The sequence below is a fragment of the Coenobita brevimanus genome, chromosome 57 (genome assembly GCF_032717465.1).
Source record: "Coenobita brevimanus isolate Jiangsu-jjx chromosome 57, ASM3271746v2, whole genome shotgun sequence".
Lineage (NCBI taxonomy): Eukaryota > Metazoa > Arthropoda > Malacostraca > Decapoda > Coenobitidae > Coenobita > Coenobita brevimanus.
In genome coordinates this window covers 4041055-4067000 of record NC_137010.1, presented here as the reverse complement: position 1 = coordinate 4067000, position 25946 = coordinate 4041055, and the positions used below count along the sequence as shown (strand labels likewise).

The 25946-nt window shown below is 42.0% G+C and overlaps 2 protein-coding genes across 2 annotated transcripts; both read left to right on the top strand.

Moving 5' to 3' along the window:
* Positions 1–4925: 4925 nt before the first annotated feature.
* On the top strand, positions 4926–5342 carry LOC145402204 (uncharacterized). Its single transcript, XM_080274322.1, has one exon. The coding sequence runs from the start codon at positions 4926–4928 to the stop codon at positions 5340–5342; it is 417 nt and encodes a 138-aa protein (XP_080130448.1).
* Positions 5343–6304: 962 nt separating this feature from the next.
* LOC145402203 (uncharacterized) lies at positions 6305–9866 on the top strand. The gene is made up of 3 exons (XM_080274321.1): positions 6305–6325; positions 8168–8364; positions 9170–9866. Exons 1-3 carry the CDS (start codon positions 6323–6325, stop codon positions 9864–9866), a joined length of 897 nt encoding a protein of 298 aa, XP_080130447.1. The 5' UTR covers positions 6305–6322.
* The last annotated feature ends 16080 nt before the right edge of the window (positions 9867–25946 follow it).

Below are 25946 nucleotides of genomic sequence, written 5' to 3'. Positions count from 1 at the left end.
GTGCTGAGAAGTATGGTGGTGTGAAGAGTGGTATTGGTGGTTTTAGTTTGAGCAGAGTGGTGTAGGTAGATCAGACGCTTATTGATTGTAAGATAGCATATGGAGCACAATATTTTAAATATGGTGTGATAAGTGGTATTTGTTTGTGCTGAGAGATAGGGTGGTGTGAAGAGTGGTATTAGCAATAATTAGTTTGTGCCGAGAGTGGTGCAGGTATGTGATCACTGACTGACAATAGTAAGGCAGACGGACGACAGTGTTATAGCTGACTGTCCTGCCAATATAAAGGACTCACAATACAAGGCTTACTTCGTAATACTCATCGACCTTGACTGTGATATATCTACCGCGGCAACCACAAGGCGGAAACACTTGTCACTTTACAGAGATCACTACGTGTATTAATTCTAACAACGTGATGTCTTTTTATTTCCTTCTTGCTACTCTCAGTCACTTTTGAATACCACAAGGGTCATGTCGTTCAATGAAAGGGTAAGAAACGATCTCCAGTAAACTCTGTGAAAGGTGTCCCCACAGAGAGTTACATTTGTCATGTGGTAGTAATTAAGATGAAAAAGACATCCTCGGGCTGGAGTAGTTAACAGCGACTGAGTTATTAAGAAAGTGTATACAGAGACTGAGATGATTTCCTTGTAAAGAGAGAGAACAAAATATTATCCACGTATTCCTTGCGTGTCGTAATTGGCAGGCGAAATATATGGGAGGAGTGGACTAGAAATCCTTCATCTTTCCTGTAGTGTCTCGACCCTACTGGGAGAAAAATGGAACTTCCTCTGATAGCATATTCTCTGATAGTCTCGTTTTGGAGCTCTCCATCATAGCATATCTTGTACGTGGGAAACAGAACAGGGGTGAGTAATTTAAGAGAGAACTGACACTATATGTACATCGCTACATACACAGGCAGTTTGTATGTAGCCTATGTAATGTAGCAGCAGGTTCGCAGATGCCTTTTTTTAGGATCGAGGAACACAACTTCTGCCACTGAAAAGGCGATCCATTTCTGCCCAGTGCGTGAATTCATCTCAGAAGGATCGGTAGACACGTTATCGATCTATGCAGGTGTATTCAAACTCTCTGCAGAGTGACGATGTAGCCACCATGTATTACTGTATTCCCTGTTTGTGTAGTTACCATTGACTCCAACCTCCGTCCCTCAGCACAGTGTACCGGTATTGATACATTTCACTGCCTGCATGACCGTATATCTCCTTTGATCGTGCAGGCAGGCGTGTGTTTTTCAACTTTATACCCTTGCTACTTTTCTACCCTCACTGAGCTACAAACAGATTTTTAAAATATGCTTTAGACAAGTTTTTTTTATTAATAGAATGTTTATGCTTTTGGATTGCTTGAATACCGGGTAGTCAGCCATCGACACATGACTAGAAACCCTTCATGTTCCACCGCAAATCAAAAACCTGGAAAAAAAAAAAAAAAAAAAATTACCGTGATTCACAAACCCAATACTATACTTGTATATTAATTTCTTTTACTGACTTGTGTAGTTCCAGTTCATCAGTTACACTGTTTTAACTACGAACACAGATTCATGTTAGGGGTCTCTCTCTCTCTCTCTCTCTCTCTCTCTCTCTCTCTCTCTCTCTCTCTCTCTCTCTCCATGCACAAACTCAGCGTAGTGATAACTCTTCCCGTTACGCACAGACCCATGTTTTATATATAGGTGCATCCTTTCTTTGTCCATTTTAACCTATTATCATTTATCGATATTATACTGTACACAAACCCAATATATCGTCGTGCCTATGTTCTTTACCAGACTGATTATAGATTTACGTGCCAATTCACAAAAACAAATTACACATTCTTAGACGCTACACACACACACACACACACACACACACACACACACACACACAAAGGAAACATTCTGAAATTCGAGGGGAAAATCGGTGTTATGAAATGTTATAAATTCTACGTTACTACGATTTTCTTATTTGATGCTGTGATGGTGTAAATTAAAGAGCTTTTATATAATGAAGTTCTGTTGTTATCCTCTGTGTTATTTTTAGGAAATTAGTAATAAAGTTGTTTGTGGTGAGAGCCCTGGATAAACCGTGGAGATGCTGAAAAAGGCTTATATTACCCCTTTCAATCCTGTATTATTTTTTATTCTACTTACCTCAGACGATTTTATTTAGTTCAGGAAGACTACTTGTACTGAAGGGGTAAATGAAAGCTATAGCCAACCTGCCAGTTCGAAAAAAACTGAATAAAATCGTCAAGAGATAGCAAGAATGAACAAACGGAAGCCTCCGACTGGAGATATTAATCCTGTTTACTGGACGAGGATCAATAACGATGACACTTTGCCGAGTCACAGTCTTCCCCTGGAATACGACACCCAGCAATCGAATTTACAGCCAGGTACTGTTCGGTGAAGAGGGACGGGAAATGCATTATTATGCCTCCCAAGTTAAGCTGAAAATACTGCCTTATTGAGTAGTCCCCCTGATAACTCGATGGGGTGAGGTGGGAAGAGGATACGGACGTAAGGGTACAAGCCTGTTAAGCCTGTATGGGATATGACGAGGTCCATAAGCAGAGTGAGGTCATGTAAACAATATAATCTGGTCATATGCTTAGTGGCTTTGAAAATTTCGTGATATCTCTTCCTTGGTAATTTATTTCGCATATTATGCATCAGTATCCCTTTGTATGCTTTTAATACAAACTTTGTCGAGATTAGAACTAGCCTACATATGAGTAAATATCATGAGAATGTTAAACTAAAAGGCAAAATAAATCGCTAAAGATGAAGTACTACGGCACTTCACATGCTACCTAGAAAACGGCCCTCCATCCGATCATTTTTTTTTTTCCCTCGTCATTTACTTAGGTCGCTCAAGAAGACTGGAACGGTGAGTATAATGGACTTTCTACAGCCCCCCATATTTACTGGACCTCCTTTTGGTAACCTCCACTACTAACACAGTGTCTTAAATGTAACAGGTATCCCCATTTGTAAGTGCCTTGTGTGGGGGTGTGGGCTAGGGATGGACAGGCCTGAGGGGGAGGGAAAAGTCCCTTCACCCGTTTCAGACAAAACAAGCTGAACGGGAATGTAGTCGTTTATTCATTTATATCTATTTTTACTTATTCATTAGGGTATTAATGATTCTTTCCTGGGTGGTTTCCTTTGCTATTTAACACAATATACATTTTTTATTAATCTAGTCACTTTATAATACTTCCCAAGCAGCTGTAGCCTATCTCAAGAATTCAGGCTACCCATACTAAAATCCTGGCTGCTATCCTGGCCTTGTATTGGTCACATCGTAACAAGGGGCCTCCAAGTTGCTATGGTCATAGTAGGGTGGGGAGTTATATACTTTGTTCGGTTTTACCTGGCTTAAACTTGACATCTCTCCATCTTGAATCCTGAGCTGTAACAAGAGATTATTAACACTAAAAGGTGATGGTAGTCACACACACACACACACACCGCTCGCTGGTGCAGTGGTAACGCTCTCGCCTAGCATCTGCTAAGACGGGGGTTCGCGCCTTGCTCGGGATGCGAAAAAGTTTCACTGACAAAGCGGGTGGTCACTGTCCTCCTTGAGCAAGAGGATGGGTGTGTGCGTGTGTGAAGGTCAAGGCTTTGCCCTTAGATCGGACTATATGAGCTCTCAGCTCTCTTCCGGGAGGGTAAAATGCCGATGATCACAAACCATCGCGTGATCCTGACCGACCCGGTGAATTACACACACACACACACACACACACGTTTTAGGGAAAGGATGTTAGCTTAAATCTTTTTCTATCACAGAAGTATGTGAAACGAGCTGTAAAACGAAAATCTCAGCCAAGTTAAGGTGGTATTTTAAGTGGCTTGGAGGTTGAGACCTTTCCTTCAGCATTTTATTATTATTATTATTATTATTTCCCATACTGCATTAACCTACATTTTTTTAACGTCTTGTAATTTAGTGAGACAAACTATGTCAATACTAGAAACAAATAACATGCACTACATTTTAAAAACGTAATATACATCATATACTGACCTCTCCTAGCTCAAAAAAGGGGGAGGGGGGAGGACTACGAGGTCATCTTTTGTAACCAAAACTTAGAGCACATTAACCTTCAGGAAATGCCAAATCTGCCCCTGTTTCGTTCTCTTGTGGAGACAGCACTGGTCGCAAGATCTGAGAAGTGTAACGGGAATTTGTTGCTGTTCTTGTAATGGTTCAGTGACTGAATGGATGAGTTTTGTCTAAAAGCATTCAGCACGAGGACGACCTTTGTCAAATTCTAGTTCCCGTCACCTACTGTACAGGGATACCGTTCCTGAGTGTTAGGTATGTTATGATTTGCCGAACATAATATATTAAGGTGAATTCCATGTCAAATTTTGATGTGTTTTGGTTTTCATCCTTGGTTCTGACAGGAAAGTGGCCTTAATTTTGTTGCTTATCTGCTCCCTTGAATGTAATTATAATTATAATTTGAATTTAACAATGCATATTCCAATTATCAAAATATATATATATATATATATATATATATATATATATATATATATATATATATATATATATATATATATATATATATACGTACATAAAATGTGTGTGTGTGCGTGGAAAGGTTTTGTGTGGGGGGAGGGAAAGGTTTTGTTTGCTATAAAAATGAAATTTCGTTAAAAAGAAGTAATTTTCCGTTGCTTTTTATTTTTTCATTTATTTAATCATCATCCAATCTTCATCTGCACCTTCAGAAGCGTATCGCTTGGAGCTAAGGTAAAGTTAGATCCTATTTTTTAAGACGAGGTTGGCTGGCCTTACTAGTCCCTGGTGGCATCGTGAAGGCCATCTCTCGGATTACAAACACTTACATGCTCAGCCCGGGATGGCCACCTGGCCCCTCGCATTTTCCTGCAGATGGCTGGCTCCACCTATCTAGGGTTCATGGCTATCTTTACCGACGGCTCCCGCTCCTCCAGCCCTGCAGCAACTGCAGCTGCCATCTTCGTAGAGGACTACTCCATCTGCCAGACATGGCGCTTAGGGGATGCCCATGATGTAATCACTGCTGAACTCTTCGCAGTCTTGAGGGCCCTGCGTTTTTTGATGTCTCATTCCTCTCCTCGGCCGGTGGTCATCTACACTGACTGCAGAGCGGCCCTTCATCTCATCGCTTCTTCTAAACCCTGCTCCATACGTCATCTGGTTTATGACATCCAGGATGACCTTGCTCAGCTGCTGCAGGGAGGCTGGAAGGTACGTCTGCAATGGATTCCCTCCCATGTGGGCATCAGGGGCAATGATGTGGTGGATGCAGCAGCTCGGATGGCCTAGACTTTTCCTGATGTGGAGCCCTACCCCTTGCCGGCCATTACTCACCGTCGCCTCTTAGCCACGAGGTGTAGTCAGGCATGGAATGCTGATCTCCACGCCTCCCTCCCCACAACAGCGCTGGGTTTATATCGCTCCGACTCATCGGACCAACCTTGGGTACGCTCTGTCTCCCGGATCCTGGACGTCGCTATCACCCGCCTGCGTATTGGACATGGACTGGCATCACAATCGGCTGCGACTGCACCCAGACCCCTACTGCCAGTGGTGTGTGAATCAAGAGGAAACTGTGGCCCACTTTCTGCTAAATTGCCCACGCTTCTACTCCATCCGCACCGCCCTGAGGGAGAGCCTTGTAACCCTTGGTATCCTGGACTTCACCTTCCCCATCCTTCTTGGTGGGGTGGGCCTAGATCGGCACCTACGCCACTCAGTTCTACGCCATGTTTGTGTCTTCTTCCGCAGATCGGGGCAACTTCGCCGCCTGTGATTAAAGAGTTCTGCTACACCTGAACCACCGTTAGGGCTACATCTGACTACACGTCGGGTCCAGCCCTTCAATCAACACCAAGACCAAGACCTTACATGCTCACCAGACATCATCTGGTCATGTGGCCACCACCCAAATACTGTATCAGTTACGTTTCTCTACATCTCTATTTGCTGGGGGAGGGGGGACAAGATTTGCACAGTCTAGTAATCTACCTGCTTTGGAGGCTTATCACGACTATATACTGAAAGAGAAAGACTCAAGGAGGTGTGTTGCAATATCAACCACCTTCCTTTGTTGTGTACCTGTATTTTACATACTTTTACAACAGTAAACATTTCAGTTCATCTCATTATGAGTACTTTAAATGCCACAAATAAATATACATTTTCAGTAATAAACATTTCGACCAATCAAAACTTAAGGAAACAGAATCGTTTGCACAACCTGGAGTTAATGGAGGCAACAGCATCGGCGGGGAGATGACGGGATCATGGTAATTGTTGTGTTGGCAGTATTTTGACATGCTGTGGTATTTAGCTTTACAGGTATATGTAACTTTTAACGGATCTTATGTGCTTTTGTGTTCTTAGCCGAGCAGGTTAGTACATTAATGCCCCTTGCCAGACTGGGTTTTATCATTGGCCGGTGTTCAAACTTTGAGAGTAGCTACCTTCTTGTTTCCATTTCCCCCTTTTTATTTATATCTGGTTACATCAGTTCTTATTATCTTTCACTCGTTTACAGTCAAATAGTGGCCATTTTACAAGGAATTATCCTTTTGAGTTAAAAGTCTAATCTCAGTGAATGAGCCTTGAAAGGAACTTTTTTGTTTTCCCTCTTCATTGCTGTACTGAGCTCTGCATTATTTAGTCTGAAGTATGATGGTGGAAGCCAGGGTCAATATTCACTTTATTGGCTTCTCAGTTTTGGCAGTATTCTCTTTTTCTTTTCATTAACATGTTTTCTATCCTGTGTGAGTTGATTGTTTTGATGTTGAAGGTTGTTGGAAATGTATTTTTAGATACAGAACTAACCTCATGTAACCTAAGCCAATGGGATAGCAACGTATTCAGATGGCATTATTCGGCCATGCACAGCAACAAATGGCACCCATCCCTCACTAAAAACACCTTCCCCCTTTCATCATGCATATTGCAGGGACAGATGAGATTGTACAGCGTATAAAAAAATGTATGTTCAACAACATTCAGCATCAAATCATTCTGCACAGGATAAAAACAAAGTGATGAGGAGGAAATTCTCTGAAAAAGAAAATCTGTAATGGAAATATTGACTGTGGCAAGCCCACAATGTTGACAGTGTGTTGATAAAAATACTGGTTGAAAAGTTCTTAACAGGAAAATTTTCATCTTAGTGTAGTTGTAGTTCATCTTTGGTATCCCATTTGTTTGGAAATACCTCATAGAGTTGTACTGTAAAACTGTTAAAAAAAAAAAAAAAAATGGTACAGTATTTTGAAATTACATCTAACCAACAGAGGTTGAAATTATGTTCGTCACTTAATTTTTTGCTGTTTTAAGCAGTTTTTCTTCTATACAAATATGTTATAAATACACTTTTTAGTTTATACTTACCAGTAGTACAGTATAAAGTGAGTGGGGGTGTCCTTGCAACTCTGTCCATTATCACATCTACGTTAAAATGAAATTAAATTAGATTGGGTTGAGTTGTGTTAGTTTAGGCTAGGTCAGGTTAGGTTAGATCAGTTAATTTTAGTGTAGCTGCAATAAAAGATGGAGATAAGGGTTGGGAAATCTCCACCAATCTCATTGACTAGGTACCGTAGCTATGTAAAAAATCATTTGCGACATGATCTTCGCAGAGAAAGTACTTAGAACAGCTTAAATTCAGTAATGAACATAGTAATTTTGATATCTGTTAGTTCCTCAAATTTAGCAGAAATAATTTACTTTGCTATAGGTTTGTTTTAACTTTACTGCAGTTTTAATAAACGATAACTTCTGGTTGGAATTCAAAGATCAGCACTGGATTTTAGCTAAGACAGTTTTTTTTATGCCAGTTGCAGTGGTGATATGCAGTTCTTTAGGACATGATTTATATTACTTATCTAGTCAGCTCTTTTCTTTTTAACATAACCCGCACCCACCTTTTCATAGATTTTATCCGAGCTAATGCCAGACGATTTTACTCAGGCAGGCATGAGTATAAAAACCTGGGGTATCAGTACATTCACCATTAACCCTCTCATGATCAAAACAGTCCAAATGCTGTATTCCAGCATTTGCTTAGTGATTAAATTCAACAAATAGTGTGTCATAATGACTTACAACACTCATCCATTATCCCTGATTAGCAGGACTTTGAGTTGTGTCGCCCAGAGTCATGGCTGTCACACATCCCTCTGCCCCACCTGCTAGACATCCTGGTGCAAGTCTTGGTTGAGTCTTATTCCGGTGACACTGATATTCTGGAGGACATCTTGCCCAATCTATGCTTCTCATTGCCTCATGATGCCCAGGGGTGTGTGGCACTCCTCTGCACCCTTCCTCAGTAAGATGCCTAATTTTTGTATGGTACAGTACAGCAGCTCTGATTATTATTATGCAGTTGTTTCTGAGGCCTGTTAGATCATTGTAACCCTCCATGTCTTGTGACAGGTTTTATTATATTTTATTCCTGTCATGATAACTACCACCAGACTGTTTTAGATACCTCTCATACTGAAGGATTTATTCCCCTCAGGCTGAGAATGTCTTTCCCAAACCAAATAAAATAATTTACACTTTAGGAAAAAATATAAAATATGCATCCTCTGGTTTAAAAGTTTATTTTTAGAGAGACATATATCTGTATTATACATTGTGCCAGCCAACATATCTGCAGATTCACACACCCATCCGAGCTCATTATTACATGTAATTGGTTGTACAGTATTTCAGCTGGTGTGGAGTACTGTACTGTGTATCACATGTAACCATATTATAGTGTCTGTATCTCTGGCTCCATTTACTTCAGATCCTATTTATTCCATCCTAAGCTTTTCCATGAACTAACCTTATAATCTAGTTGTCATCATCGTCCCGTATGGTTGAAAGAACACCTGTTCTTCACTTGAAGTTTCTCTTAACTCATTAGAAAGTTGCTTTGAAGCCAGACATGAGTTTCCTTTTGTGCTTTTAACTTTTCAACTCTTGAACCATAAGCATGCATCACTTAAACTTGTTTCACTTTCTTTGACTATCATTTGTCCATACACATTCTAAATTCCAAGTGAGAACTGAGTGTGCTGTGTATGGAAGCAGATTTTGAGTAGTTAAGTGTGGATAGTGAAAACTGTACTGTATATTCATTTCAGAAAGACCCGGGTGTGGGAGAAATTAGAAGAAGGACTTAGGAACAAGAAACACCTCCCAGTGGAAATAATTGTCTCCCTTTACATCCACCAGCCGAGTGCCTTAGAAAACGAGGCTATCCGAGTTCTCAGACTGTATGCGGATGCTGTTTATGAAATGGACTGGCAGGTTGCCTCAGAGTTTACAGTCGCTTACTTTACATCACCCAGGAATTCCACAGCTGAATATCATACCATTAGTTTAGAGCAAAATTGTGAAACCCAAACCCCCAAGGAAAATCTTTGGACACATTCCCCTATTGTATCGGCATCAGTGCAAAGTAATATTATATTTTCCACAGTTTTAAGTTTATTATTTAATGTTGTTCAAGGAAGCTACTCGCTTAATTCTATATTTGCAAGTAGTGATTATTTTTCTAAAGTTTTCAGCATAGTACAGTGTGATCTGTATACACTTTTTCCATCCAACTTTCAACAGCTTGTGTATCTCCTAACACTTCCGTTGACATCTGGTCAAGGTGATAACTATTTCCATTCATCTGTTCAGGTGTCTGTGGTCCAGCAAGCTCTCACAGAAGCACTTGTAGAAGATGTCACTATGGTCAAAGCTCTTCTGTGCTTTTTCCCTTTCTGGTTACCTGTGTTATACCAAAGAAAATTCTTGGAGAAGTATTTAATTGATTGGTGGTGTAATGGCTAAGTAGAGAAAGATATTGTACATAAGAATTTATAACCAAGTTTACTGCCCCTGTCAGGCATTAGGTTAAAAAGCACTACAGTAAGACCTCACTATAACGGACTAACTGGGGCCAAAACCATTCCGAACAATGTGAAATTCTGATAAAAGCGACATCCGGGCTTCCCCCTGCTAATCCGGACTTTTTCCTGATATATCAGACATTAGTCCGGATCGTATGAACGGTTTTTAAACCATTTTGACTACCATTGTGGTACTGTACTGTGTTATAACTTCACTACATTAATCAAATGGTATAATATATATAATAATACTGTACAGTACTGTAGACTGATAAACATGTCTTTTATTTACCTTATTGTGATGAACATAGCTGAAGTGGTCGAGCAGTTCGGACTGCTTCTGGCTTTATTGGACTTTTTCTGATATATAGGAATTTAGTTCGTTAGCTCCTCGAGTCCGATAAAAGCGAATTCCAGTCTATTGAAGTCCGTTATATCGAGGTTTTACTGTATTTAAAATATTACTGTATTTGTTTCAAGTGACAGTACAGTTGTCTTGAGATATGTTTGGGCTACACATAATTAATGTTGTCTGTCTGTCTATCTATCTATTGCCAGATGCCTTCATCCCGTAAGGGGTGGCTACAAACAAATTGCCTCCATGTCACCCTGCCCCCTCCATTTCACTGTCCTGCTCCCAGCTCACACACCCCTCTCTTATATACTGTACCTCTCCACTCCATCCCTCCACCTCATCCTGTGTTGTGGTGCCAGTAAAGAATTTGTTTATGTGATAGTGCCAGATTAATTTTCAATTTGTGCAAGAATGTCCAGTAAAATGCTAATGGTATGGATGAATCTGGTATGTGTATGACCGGCCCTTGATATTTGTAACCTTTGAATTATTGTACATAGTGTACAGCATAATACTGTATTTATATTGTACATTACAGATTTTGTATACAAGTGTTTTGTAACATACAGATATATGAAGTATAATGGTATTATCATTTTCATTCTAAGTTTTTGACATTTACTGTAGATTAGAATGTTGACTTGTAGCTTTAGTGTTTTATCCATCCATCCATCATCCAATCCTACATTGCCCCATGAGGAGCGTAGGAGCCCGGGGCTAAGCAGTTGGTCCCGACATTTAAGATGAGAGTGACCAGCCTCACTCATCGCTGAGTGGCATTACATGAGCAATCAACCCCAACCAACCCTTGGATATAAACCTTCACCGGCTCAATCCGATTGAAGTGCAATAATTACTCACTAAACCACCAGGCGCCAAAATTTGGTTATATGGTTACCACCCAGTGTAGTAAATGGTTTCCTGGTGTACAGGAAACCATTTGGCTTGTCACTCAGTGTAGAGTCACCCACAGGCAGAAGGAAGAGGAAAGAAAGACAGAAGAGGGAGTGTAAAGTTACCCATAGGCAGGACAAGGAAAGAATGAAGTAAAGGAAAACAGAAGAGGATGGAAGGAAAGAAGGATGGAAGAGAGGAAAGGGCAGACACCCTACAGCAACACTACATCGAGTGAGTGGATGGGGAGCACCCCCACCTACTACAAAATATTTTGTGTATTCTGTATATACGTTATACATTACTGGATGCAGATGATGGTTGTGAGTGTCATGTCAATATTTTAATATCCGGAACTGTTGAAGTATGCTTATCACTTCATCTAATTGATCATCATCATCTCGAATGCCTTGCTTCCACCTGAATGCCGCCTGACAGGGGATGGCCCTGACAAAACTCTCCAGATCTTTCCATGCTGTTTTCACTTGCTCAGTTAACACCTTTTGCCCTCCTCTCTCCAATATACTGTTCGATTTCTTCCCTCTGCTTCACTTGTGATTTCCTTGTCAAATAGTACCTGTGAGATCATTTCACTGACTTGCTTTGTCACTGTCTCTGCATTCTTTGAGAATTTTCATACCATCTAAATGTAGTGTATTTTTGTATACTCATTCAGCAAGGTCAAATTTTAATTTCAAAAGACCATACATCCACTACAAAGTTTTCGTCTTACTTACCCCATCCACCTTTTTCATGCCTGCGGTTTACTAAATAAAACTTATCATTGTAGACTAAAGCCTAGAAAGTTCTCATTCATTCACTGCCCAGGTTTCACTCCCAGACAAGTATGTTTGAAGTAGCATAGATTCATGCAGAGATCTTTTCACCTCTAGACTTTCCATCTCTCACCTGAGAATTCTTCAGTGTTCACATATTGCTCCTCTGCCCTAAAGTAATGCATCTTTCACCTCAATTTCCACTTAAAATCTGTATTGCACAATACAGTTCATCCTGCACCCCCCCCCCTCTCTCTCTCTCTCTCCTATACTGTAAACCGTTTCATTTTCGTTTCATTTTTAAAGGTTCCAACATGCTTGCATGCATCGGCCTTGGTCACCTAATGGCGGCTTTCCATGCTGCACGATCCATTGCAGCCTCCCTGTTCAGTCCCTTAACCCTGAGGTCACACTTAATGACCTCGTCCCATGTCTTTCTCGGTCTACCTCTGATAACCCCACCCCCAATATTAACACTTCTCACCTTCCTCACCCAATTATCATCCCCCATCCTCTCCACATGTCCAAACCATCTCAATCTACCTCTCCTTATCACAACACCAATACACTCCAGTCCCATCCTACCTCTCAACTCTTCCATCGTAAACCCAGCCCCTCCGGACCTTGCACGCAGGGACGCACTACACATCCACCTAATCATTGTCATTTCTGTACGTCTGAGCCAGCGAATATCCTCCTCCTTTACTGCCCAGGTCTCACTACCATACAGCATTACACTCCTAACACATGCTGCATACAAAGACCCCTTAGCACGTAGGGAGAGCCCTCTCAATGTCAGAAGAGGCAAGAGCTCCCTGAACTTCTTCCAACCACTTCTCACCCTAGCCACAGAGCTAGCTCCAGCCCCACCTCCTGCACACAACATGTCTCCCAAATAACAAAACTCTTCCACACACTCAAGAGATTCACCAGCAAGTTCAATCCTTTCATGCCTGACAATATCCACCTGCTCTCCCCGACACACCGTACACATAAAATCAGCATTATCTCGCAGTCTACCTCTGATACCACTACATCTCTTGTGCACCCACTTATCACAAACACTGCACAAGATAGAATTACTTCCCACACTCTTGTGGCAAACTGCACATGGCCACTCTCCCTCATCTTTGACAGTACCGCCACCAACCCTAGATATCATCACTTTTGTTTTATCTGCATTTACCCTTAAGCCCTTGTGCCCCATACCATCTCACCACTTCCTAAACCTTTCCTCCGCCTCCCTTTCGTTCTCTGCAATCAACACCAAATCATCAGCATACAACATCTCCCACGGGAGTCCGTTTCTAAAGTCACGTGAGAGGGCTTCAAGTACCATGATAAACAACATGGGACTCAAAACTGATCCCTGATGCACACCAATTTGCATGGAAAACTCATCACTCAAATCTCCATTCACTCTTACCTGGGTGCAGCACCCACATACATAGCCATAACCACCCTAACTAGCCACTCCTCCAAGCCAAGCTTCCTCATTGCCCACTTCACCACCTCTCTAGGGACTCTGTCAAAGGCCTTTTCCAAATCAACAAAAACATAATACAGATCCCTTCTCTTACCAATATATTTTTCCTGAAACTGTCGAACAATGAATATGGCATCAGTGGTCCCCCTACCTGGCATAAACCCAAACTGCATCTCCTCAATATTCACCCTTTCTCTAATCATACCTTCTAAAACTCTCTCCATTACCTTCATTATCTGATCTAAAAGCTTCCCTGCTTTTGATTGAAGACATGAATGGCAAAGTTGGGAATGTACGAGTGAATGGAGTGGTTGGTCAGTGGGGTGTGCCAGGTGAGGTAGATGGGAATGGTAGTGCTTTGGTGGACATCTGTGCTTGTAAGGGGTTGGCAATAGCCAACACCTACTTTCGTCATAAGATGATCCACCGGTATACATGGAGAGTAATGAGGAGGATGGATGATGAACTTGTTGAACGAAAGGCAATGATAGACTACGTGTGTGTGGATGAGCGAATGAGGAGACAAGTGTTGGATGCAAGAGTGTGGAGAGGGTGGGGGAACGGAGTCTCGGACCATCATTTAGTGATGGCCAAGGTAAAGATGCAAAGAAATTGGTTGAGGAGACGAAGGGGAAGACAGGAGGAAACATCCCCTGTGAGAAGAGTGGAGAAATTGCAAGATAGTGAGAAAATGACAGAGTATAAGAGCATAGTGGAAGAAAGATTGGGAAGGTATGAGCTAGAGCAGATGGAAGGGGTGGAAGACGTATGTAAGATATGCACGGAAGAGATAGGCGCAGCGTGTGAGGCGGTTTGTGGAGTGAGGAGGAGATGCAAGGGACAGCATGGTGGAATGATGAGGTGAAACGAGCTGTGGAACAAAAGAAGAAGGCATATAGTGAATGGTTAGCGAGTAGAGGAAGGAGAGAAGATGAGAGAGAGAAGAGAGAGGTATATGTGAGCAGGAGAAGGGAGGTTAAGAGACTGGTGAAGGAGAGTAAGAAGAAAGTGGATGAAGAGTTTGGGAGGAATCAGAGTGTGAAATGGAGGGAGAGTAAGAAATTGTTTTGGAAGGAGGTAAAGAAAGTAAGGCAGTGTGAAAGGGGAAATAGTAGGGCAGTGAAAGATAGGAATAATAGATTGTTGGTGGAGAAGAGAGAGAAATTGAGGAGATGGAAGGAGCACTTTGAGGATTTGTTGAATGTAGAGAGTGAGAGCAGTGCGAGTATAAGTGGTTGGGGAATGGCTGGGAGAAGAAGAGATGAGAGGAGGGAGGAAGAGATCAGTAGGGCGGAAGTAGTGGAAGCGATGAAGAAGATTAAGTTGGGAAAGGCCCCAGGAATTGATGGAGTGTGTGGTGTAATGCTTAGGTATGGGGGTGAGATTGTTGTGGAGTGGATATGGAAGTTGTGTAGATTGGCTTGGGAAGAGGGAAGGGTTCCAGAGGACTGGAAATCAGGTATAATTGTTCCTTTATACAAAGGAAAAGGGGAAAGAGAAGTATGTGGTAACCATAGGGGTATTTGCCTTCTTAGTGTGACTGGTAAATTATATGGTAGAATACTCATTGATAGGGTTAGGCATATGACAGAGGAGCTAGTTGGAGAAGAACAAGGGGGATTTAGGAAGGGAAAAGGGTGTGTGGATCAGATATTTGTTCTAAGATGTCTAGTGGAGAAGTATCTAGAGAAGGGAAGGAAAGTGTATGCTGCCTTCATGGACTTGGAGAAAGCTTATGACAGAATAGATAGGCAAGGTATGTGCAAGGTATTAAGAATATATGGAGTGGAAGGGAAATTGTTGAGTGCTGTGAAGAGTATGTACGAGGGAGCTAGGGCTACGGTGCGAGTGGATGGTGAGCTGAGTGAGTTCTTTGATCTCAATGTGGGACTGAAACAGGGTTGTATGATGTCTCCATGGCTGTTTAATATATACATGGATGGGGTTGTAAAGAAGGTGCAAGGTAGGGCAGTGGATGTGGGGGTGGCCCTAATGAATGAGGGTGAGATTTGGAAGATTCCGGTGCTGCTGTTTGCTGATGAGACAGTATTGTTGAGTGAAGATGAATGGGAGTTGCAAGGTTTGGTGAATGAATTTGGGACAGTGTGTAGGAGGAGGAAGCTGAAAGTTAATGTAAACAAAAGTAAAGTTATGGTGTTTGAGAGGAATGAAGTCACAGAGTGTACAGTGAGGTTGGATGGTGAGGATATGGAGAATGTGAGTTCATTCAAGTACTTGGGTAGTGTGATGAGTAAGGATGGAACTTTGGGGGATGAAGTGCGTGAAAGGGTACAGCAGGGAAGGAAGGTTGTTGGTACACTGAAAGCAGTGATGAGAAATAGGGAGGTGAGTATGGAAGTTAAGAAGTCACTGCATGATAGTATTGTGATCCCTACCCTGACGTATGGAAGCGAGGCGTGGACCTTGCAAGAGGGGAACAAGTCAAGAATGAGAGCAGTGGAAAGGAGTTACTTGAGAGGAGCATGTGGAGTGACATGGAGGGACAGGTTGACGGATGAAGAAGTGAAGGAACGTTGTGGGGTGGATGTGGATGTGGTTGAGAAGATTAGGAGAAATACACTGAGGTGGTTTGGACATGTGGAGAGAATGGAGAATGAAAGACTGACTAAGAGGGTGTATGTAGGTGAGGTGGAGGGAGGGAGAGGGAGGGGTAGACCGAGGATGAGGTGGAGGGATGGAGTTGAGAGGTATATGAGGGAGGGGGGGTGAGTTGGGGGGAGGGTAGTCAAATGGTGGGTGACAGAGCGACTTGGAGGCGTTTTGTCTGCGGCCACCCTTTGCGGGATTAGGGCCTCGGGCTATAGATAGATAGATAGAATTTCATCTTTCCAGGGCATCACCCTTCCCTTTATACACATTTACAATTACACTCTTCAGCCAATCATCTGGGACAACACACTCATAAATAATCATATTTATCAGGTCAGTGACTAGCCTCACCCCTATATATCCTGAGGCCTTCAACATTTAGGCAGTCAACCCAGACACACCTGCTGCCTTCCCCATCTTCATCCTGCCTATTGCCTCACTCACAGTAGCAGCATCAATCAAAGGCCAAGGGCCAAACACTGGATCTGCTGGCTCCAAACCTTCCCTGTCCCAGTCAAACTCATCATTCAACAACCGGCTATAATAGTCTCTCCATGCATCTTTAATATCCTCACTGTTCACTACTACCCTTCCTTCATCATTCTTCACACACTGCTCACCTATAATATCCCGAATAACCCTCTTCATCTGATTTGCCACCTTAAATATCATATTTTTCCTTTCCCCATGATTCAGGTTATCAAGTAAAAGTCTCTTTGACTCGGACTTCGCCCTGTATACCTCTCTTCTAGCCCTACGCTTGGCAGCCAAGTATTCCTCCTTGCTACCACCCTTCTTCCATTCCCGGAAAAGCCTTCTTTTCTCCCTAACTGCAGCTTCTACACCCTCATCCCACCACCAAGTTACTTTATGTCTTGGTGGTCCTCTTGTCCAACCGCATGTTACATCAGTAACTCTCAAGAGATTGTTCTTGAGGGCTCTGTACTGTTCATTAACGCCTCTGTCTATGGCTCCTTGTTCAGCCACCACTCTCCTCATCTCGCTATAGAAGGCATCCCTTACTACTTGGTTTTTCAGTTTCCATACTTTCCTCCTGGGTACATAAGTCCTCTTTTTCATCACTCGTTCTTTAAGCACCATATCACAAATCAATAATTTGTGCTGCTGCACACACTCCTCACTTCCTATAACTTTAACATCCCTCACTAACCCCCTATCAGCCCTCCTAACCAGAAAATAATCTATCTATCTATGAACAATATTTTTTTCTTCCTTTCAAAAATCATATTCCAAACTTTTATTCAAGTGCAGGTTGACTCTGATTTATATAGTGTTATTAACAGAATATCATCATCATCATCCATACCTCCTTTCCCACCCTAGGGCAGGGGGAGGAGACGCAATGTCCAGGCAGCCCAAATTTGCCCACTCCAATGGGCCACGCTTCCATTCAGTCACCATTCAAGCCCCCAGAATCCTGGCTTTATCTGATACGCCAAAAAACATTCACCACATACTGTAGCTTCGCAGCAATGTATCTGATATCTGATAGAGTCAATCATTGTATGAAACGTATCAAGTTCGAATGGTTTATGAATTTTTTTGAAATAGGATGAAACAGTGATGCATTATAGTACTCTTGCCTGCGTGGCTGGTACTTTTTTTTTTTTTTTTTTTTTTTTTTTTTTTTTTTTAGTGGTAGGTGGGGGCACTCACCATCCACTCACACGATGTAGTGCTGCTTTGGGTGTCTACCCTTTCCTCTCTTCCTTCCTTCCTCTTCTGTCTTCCTTTCCTTCACTCTTTCCACTTTCTTCTGCCTGCAGGTGACTTACATTCCCTCTTCTGTCTTTCCTTCATTCTTTCCTCTTCCTTCTGCCTATGGGTAACTCTACACTGAGTGACAAACCAAATGGTTTCCTGTACACCAGGAAACCATTTACTACACTGGGTGGTAACCATTTAACCAAATTATGGCACCCGGTGGTTTAATGGGTAATTAAGGTGCTCCAGTCAGATTGAGCCGGTGCAGGTTTATATCCAAAGGGTGGTTGGGGTTTACTGCTCTCGTAATGCCAGTCAGGGACGAGTGAGGCTGGTTACGCTCATCTTAAATGAAGGACCAACTTTTTTTTTTTTAATGCAAGGAAGAAGGAGCCAAAGGCTGAGCCCACAAAGCATTCCCTCCAAGAAAAAAACAAAAACAATACAAAAGGGAGCCAAATTGAAGATCCATTCATTTCGAGATGCCTGGACACAGTGCATTTGAAACACTGGAGATCATAGGAAGTAGGAAATACAGAAGATACAGTTCCAGAGTTGACTTGTTGCATAAATGAAGGACTGGGAGTAACAGTTAACTCTTGCATTAGAGAGTTGGACAGAAAAGGGATGAGAGTTTGTTGCTAGATGGGAGCTACGTGCCCGTCGTAGAGGTGGAGGGATCCAAGCAGACAGTTCAGAGGAGCAGTGACCATGGAAGTAGCGATAGAGAAGAGATAAAGAGGCAACAGTGCGGCGAAGAGACTTAGGTTGAAGGGAGCCAGTAAGAGGGTTCCTACGTTCCTCATTGGGTGACATAGGATTGGATGATGGATGGATTCTTTTTTTAATAAGTTCATGCATGCCTGTGTAAGCCTTACTTCACTCATTGATAATAATTAACAGTGGTACTGGATGCCTTATAGCACCAACAACACTGAACCACTGACAAGTGACTTAGGTAATTTTTTTTTTTTTAATGGCTGTATATCCTTGTAAATGTCTTCTCTATCTAGGACCTTGGGTTTGAAGTGTTCCTTTGCACTTCAGAATTGAGCATGTATAGGGTTAATGGTTGTTTAGTGGGTTAAAGTGCTGTGATTAGAGGTTTACATCAGAGGGATGGTTTTATCACTCATAGTGCCACCTAGAGGAAAGCAACTGACCACCTTCACCTTTTGTATAAACTGAGTATTGGAGCACCAGACCCCTATGCTCCTGATGGGGCAATAAAAGTTTGGATGATGGATGGATGGATTAAACTTCAATCAACCATACATCACCACACCAACAGAGCATATTTGTACTTACACTTACTGCCCAGCACTTAAAAAGTTTATCAAAAATGTAAAATCCTGTGTGTAGCATTCAGTTGGGGCACATCTCTTCCTCAGTGACAGAAAATATTGTCTCAGCCATACCTATGTTACCCTTCAGACCCATAAGCCTCAACTTGAATGTCTGAACAGTGTACTGGAGCTACCCCCATACATCAGGCAAATTAAAGGTGGCTGAGACAATATATACATGCATACTTCATCATCGTGAATTTTTTTCCTACTTCAGAATGGGCTGAGGCAGGATTCAGAGACAGGGGAAGGGCAAGTACAAAAGAGAGTGCTATCAATAGCATTGTCAGTGAAATGGTCCAGACAAATTACTCACACATTAGCTCCTGGAAACCTGGCTCTACCCCGCAAGACTGACCGTTTTATATACAGTACTGTAAGGTGTATATTACTTTACATTATGCTTTATATACACTTACCAAATAGTTAATCTGTTGCTTATCAAATTAAAAAAAAAAGAAGTTTTAAAGCTGTTATTTGCCACTTTGCACATAATTCATCCAACCAACTTGATCCCTTGTCAGTTTCCATGCCTCATCAGTTTCTACACCTTACTTTCTAACTTATTTACCATATCCGTTCACTTTCTGACTGTCACACATACCCTTTTCTCACCTAACTACATCCATATTCTCCACATGACCATTCCACCTAAGCACACTTTTATTCTTTTACCAATAGACTTTCCTCAAACATCTCTAATGAATTTCAGTGTTTCTTATCCAGGCCACACAACCCTCACATACAGTATTTCTTTTTACAATCCCTTTTCCACTTTTCTGTTTTTCATACTTTTCACTCTCATTCTATATGAAAGCCTTACCTGCATCTAACTATATCAGTCCATGTTAGGCTCACTGCAGGAGTATATCTCCTCAAAGGGTGATACCACTCCCAAAATGACCACTTAACATTTCAGTCAACATAATGCAATATGATACATTGATATGCCAAGACACATCCACACAAACCTTCACTCACATAATTAGGCACACACACACACACACACACACATACACACACACACACACACACACACACACACACACACACACACACACGAGGCATAATCACTGAATCTGCAGTTATGAACTAATTCTAATCACACACACACACACACACACACACACACACACACACACACACACACAGGAGGCATAATCACTGCAAATGCAGTTATGAATGCTTTTTAACACACACACACACACACACACACACACACACACACACACACACACAGAGGAGGCATAATCACTGCAAATGCAGTTGTGAATGCTTTCTAATTACACACACACACACACACACACGAGGCATAATCACTGCATATGCAGTTATGAATGCTTCTAATACACACACACACACACACACACACACACACACACACACACACACACAGGAGGAATAATCACTGCAAATGCAGTTATGAATGCTTTTTAATACACACACACACACACACACACACACACACACACACACACACAGGAGGCATAATCACTGCAAATGCAGTTATGAATGCTTTTTAATACACACACACACACACACACACACACACACACACAGGCACACACGAGGCATAATCACTGCATATGCAGTTATGAATGTTTTCTAATACACACACACACACACACACACACACACACACACACACACACACACACACACACACACACACACACACGAGGCATAATCACTGCATAAACTTTCTAATACACACACACACACACACACACACACACACACACACACACACACACACACACGAGGCATTATCGCTGCATAAACTTTCTAATCACACACACACACACACACACACACACACACACACACACACACACACACACGAGGCATTATCACTGCATATGCAGTTGTGAATACTTTCCAATTACACACACACACACACACACACACACACACACACACACACACACATGCACGCACGCACACACGCACGCACACATTCATAGAGATATAGGCTATATACGGTATATAGTGTACAGATAGACTGATGGATAGATAGATAAATATATGCAGTATATATATATATATATATATATATATATATATATATATATATATATATATATATATATATATATATATATATATATATATATATATATATGAAATACACTCAACTACAGTGCATAAATGACACACCTATTGTACACACGACACTCCTGACCGACACAAGTGAACAATGTAAACTCGGAAGTAATAATCGGTAGGCCAGTATCTTCTTTTTCTCCCTCCCCCTCCCCCACATCCCTCAGCCACCAAAGTCACAAGCAAGTTATGTTTGTTACTTCCCATTATCTCCCCCATCACTTCACTTTCTACTCATATCCTTTTGGTGTGGTTTCATCTACGAGACGAGTTGCCGTTCACAGGTTTTGGTCTTGGCGACTTTCATCAAGGGCTAATTGATTGTGTTCTGGCTAAAGAGGAAGAATTTACACATCTGACAACGCAATCCGCACCCCCGTAGGCCTAATGGTTACCGCACAACCGAGCGTCAAAGTTCAAAAATGTTTATAATAGTCACTCCTCGAAAATAATTTAAAACGTGAAAATCTTGATACCTATTTTTCTTATTGAAACAGGTCATTTCAAAGTGCTTTGTCACATCAACCATGAAAACGGGTGTAGGTAGGTGTGGGGAGATTACTAGGCTGTGGGAATATAAAGTAGGCTGTGGGAAGTAGGCGTATAGGTACTGGGCGTATAGGTACAAGGCTTACAGGGTGGGAGGAGGGGCGAGAGTGGGTGGGAAGGGACGCAGATGGTGGTGGGAGGAGTGATGCAGGTGCGTGGAGGGGTGAAAGGATGATGGGGGACAAGGAAGGAGTGAGGGAGCGGGGTAGAGGGTGGCAGGGAAGGGGCCCAAAGGGGGGGTGCCCACTCACCGCGCGGGTTGGTCCGATCCCCCCCTCACGCCACCTCAGGGGTGAGTTCTCATTGGCCTGAAGCCATGTACTACATCATAATCGGGTCGGAGGAAGCGCTCCACAGTATTTTGGCCCAACTCAATTGATGCGATTAGGCTATTTAGCATAACACTCTCGTCTCATCAATTGATGCAATTAGGCATTAAGGGGGGGTTAAGGAGGGAGGTGGGGTGGAGATATTAATTATTGCTTCAGAGTGTAATCAAATGACATACCTCGCACGCACACACACACACACACACACACACACACACACACACACATATGTATGTACAGTATGTATGTATGTATGTATGTGTATAGTGTGACCACTATTAACGCTTTGTATCAGGCATATCTATATCTGTTAATACCTACAGGGTTGCATTCTAAGTAGCTTTTGGTAATTTCGTAACCAATCTTCTATGGCGACTTACTGTCAGTGTCCTCTTCTGTGTTACTGATACAAACTGCAGTAGGTCGATATTAAAACGATATAAGCAACACACGAGATGGTTAAGAGGTTTAATATGCAAAATATAAATAGCTAAGAAAGAGGTTCTACGATGCCAGTGCCACTTGGAACACTACCCTTAGTCATTTATAACTATTATGTTTAGTATAGTGTGCGACCCACTGGATCACGAACTCGACCAGGGTTCCTTCCCTTTCCACCGCCACAGCCTCTCCAATCTTGCTTCCTGGGCGCTCCTTCTTTCTGTAGCAATTATCTTCCACAATGAACCTGTATTGCATGCACCACGTCTCGACACTACAGCGAACTATGAGATGACTCCACAAAGCCCCCCAAAAGGCAGAGTGTACGGAAAGCCTAGGGGGTAATCATCATCATCATCATCGTCTAATCCTGTGTTGCCCCATGAGTGTAGGAGAGTAGGAGCCCGGGGCTAAGCAAGTTGGTCCTGACATTTAAAATGAGTGACCAGCCTCACACATCCCTGAGTGGCATTACGTGAGTAATAAACCCACGACCCCTTGGACATAACCCTGCAAAGGCTCAACCCGATTGGAGTGTCTTAATTACCTACTAAACCACCAGGCGCCATAATTTGGTTATATGGTTACCACCCACTGTAGTAAATGGTTTCCTGGTGTACAGGAAACCATTTGGCTTGTCACTCATTGTAGAGTCACCCGGAGACAGAAGGAAGAGGAAAGAATGAGGGAAGGAAAGACAAGAGGAAGGAAGGAAAGAGGAAAGGAAGAGAGGAAAGTGCAATCACCCGAGAGCAGCACTACATCGAGTGAGTGGATGGTGCACAGAAAGAAATGGATCAGAAGAACCTGCGGAGAAAAGGTGCCCAGTTTCAATGCCTGTTTTATCGGATATCTCTCCCCAGCCGTTTTCACCAAAAATACCCAGCCCGACACGAAAGAGGAGGAGGACGAGGAAGAAAAGGGAGTAAAACGAAAAACCACAGGAGGAAGAGATGATGCAATAGGAAGTGTAAGTGTAAGGCAAGAGGTAGATGTGAAGTAATGAGGGAGTGGAAGAGTGCGGCAAGAGAAAGAAGAAAGTGGAGGGAAAACAAAAGAAAAGGAAACGGAGGAAGAATTCAGAGGAAGTGATGTGCTGACCAAAGATTGATGCACCGTGATAAGGAAGTAAAATAATTCACAGTGCTCTCAGGTATTTGAAGTATGTCCTCTCTTCATATACCACTTCGTTTAGTTTACTGGTGCATTCTTTATTCTCACCAGCACTCTTTTATTTTTACCATTATTTTTACCAGTAGTCTTTATTTTTACCTGTACAGTCTTAATTTTTACCAGTGCAATCTATTTTTACCATTGCGTCCTATTTTTTTTTTATTTTTTTTTTTTACCACGTACCTCCTTCATTTTTATCAGTGCATCCTTTATTTTTATTAGTTCCATCTTGATTTTTATTTGTGTAGCCTTCATTTTTACCGGAGCATTACCTGTGCATTCTTCATTTTTAGCAGTGCATCTTTTATTCTTACCAGTGAACTTTTTTTCCTCAAGCCTCCCAGTGTTTGCTTACCCCACCTGCTGCTGCACAATCGCCCTTTCACCCCCTGAGTTCCCAGTTAGCCGGAGCTGACAGTTCACCGAATCATTTTTCACAAGTCAGGCTTTAAATAGACCATCCCGTTAGCACCATTATGTAGCGTAGAATCATTTAGGTTCCGTGTGACCTCCGTAGGATTTATTTCTTAGCGATTTATTGCGTATTATACTTATCTTGAATGTTACTGTTACTGAGGCAAACTATTCGATACTACAAATGTACGGTATAAATAGCAAAATAAAATATCAGGATGTAATATGCATATAAATCGATAAGAAAAAGGTGCTGCAATGTCTTATGCCACCTAGAATACACTAACGCCACTCCAGCATCATTCTCGACTTTCTTGCAATGAAATGATCTCCCCCTCCTCCCCTTAAGTTATTTGCAAGATGAAAAGAAGTAGTGGCACTGGAGGCTTCCTTGCACTGTTTCCCCCCCTAGTAATTCAATATGCATATTATATCCTTATTTCTTCTTGTGCTTATTTATTTTTAGTATCGACATAGGCCACAGCTTCATTATTATTTCAGTAACGTACGAGAGGATATAAAGGTGTATTATGCAAAATAATACGCAAAGGGAAAAGTGCCGCGTGGCTTCCTGTTTATTGGTTATGGAAGCCGTGGCTCCCCTAGCCAGGAAAGTTCTCTCATCCCTCGTGAAATCCGGGATTGTCATTGTCTACTCGGAAATCACTACAGCACCCCCACACATACACATGCACACAAATACGTACACAAGAGGGCACGCACACACCTAGCCGACACACTTCGTTGATTCTCTCTCTCTCTCTTACACACACACACACACACACACACACACACACAGACTAACCACACAGTCACTGAAGGTTTGAGTGGTGAATCAGCCGCCCTTTCACTACTGTCTCGTCTTTTGTATGCTATCACACTTTATTGAGGTGTAAAAATAGCTTATGGACCTTGTACGACAAACGGAGTCTAATTTTTAGAAAAAATTAGTTTTGTAATCATTTTGGCCTGTCGGTAAAAAAGAACAAGTGGTCAGTCAAGCTCCCTTTACCTAATCGCCTGTCAGTAATGCAATATACATAGTGTATTTTTACTTTCCCTTTGCTTTCACTTTTTTTTTTTTTTTTTTAACCCTACTGTTTCCTCCTTCCCCTCCACACCCTCAGTGTATTACCTCCCCTCTCTGTCTTTCGCCTTATCGGAAGAGGATTCATGTCAGACCTGTACCGTAACTGCTGTATTGTATGGTCTTAAAAACAGTTGCCCCTTTTGTGGGCGTAACCCTTCCGAGGTATCTTTGCAAACGTTTTATCGAAGTTTTTACAACTTTCAGGGAGCACGATAACGCTCAGACGTATTTCTTGCGTTAGTTAATAATGTGTACTTTTCGTAAGGTATGGATTACTGTACTGCTAACAAAGAATGTGAAGTAATTGTCACTGCAAAACGAAGTCTTTACATTGCATTCGTATACTGTTTGCCTTTTCTTGATGAGAATAAGAATGAGGAAGCCCAACTCAAGGTCGCTGTAAGCTATTGGTGTAACAGAAAAGTTCATTTGAGAGTAGAAGAAACACTTGTGTGAAATTTGCCTAAGTTACGACAACAGGAAAGCTCACAGACCTATGATATTGTACACACACACACACACACACACAACTAACAAAAAATAACGACGTAAACACTCACAATACCCGTAACACACCCATAAATTCCAAACATCCCTACAAATAGAAGCACTCTTATTTTCATATTCCATACACAGACGAAATGGTGTATTACAGTGCATCGTAGGCATTCAAAAGTTAACAAATATGAGAACAACATAGCTTATGTTACACGCCCACAATACCGCAATA

What these genes read in the sequence shown, in the direction of transcription:
- LOC145402203 (XM_080274321.1), top strand. An exon ending in CTCCTCTGCACCCTTCCTCA is followed by an intron (nt 8,365 to 9,169) that starts GTAAGATGCCTA and finishes TATTCATTTCAG; the next exon opens with AAAGACCCGGGTGTGGGAGA.
- LOC145402204 (XM_080274322.1), top strand. Translation starts at nt 4,926, where the DNA reads ATGGCTGGCTCCACCTATCTAGGGTTCATGGCTATCTTTACCGACGGC.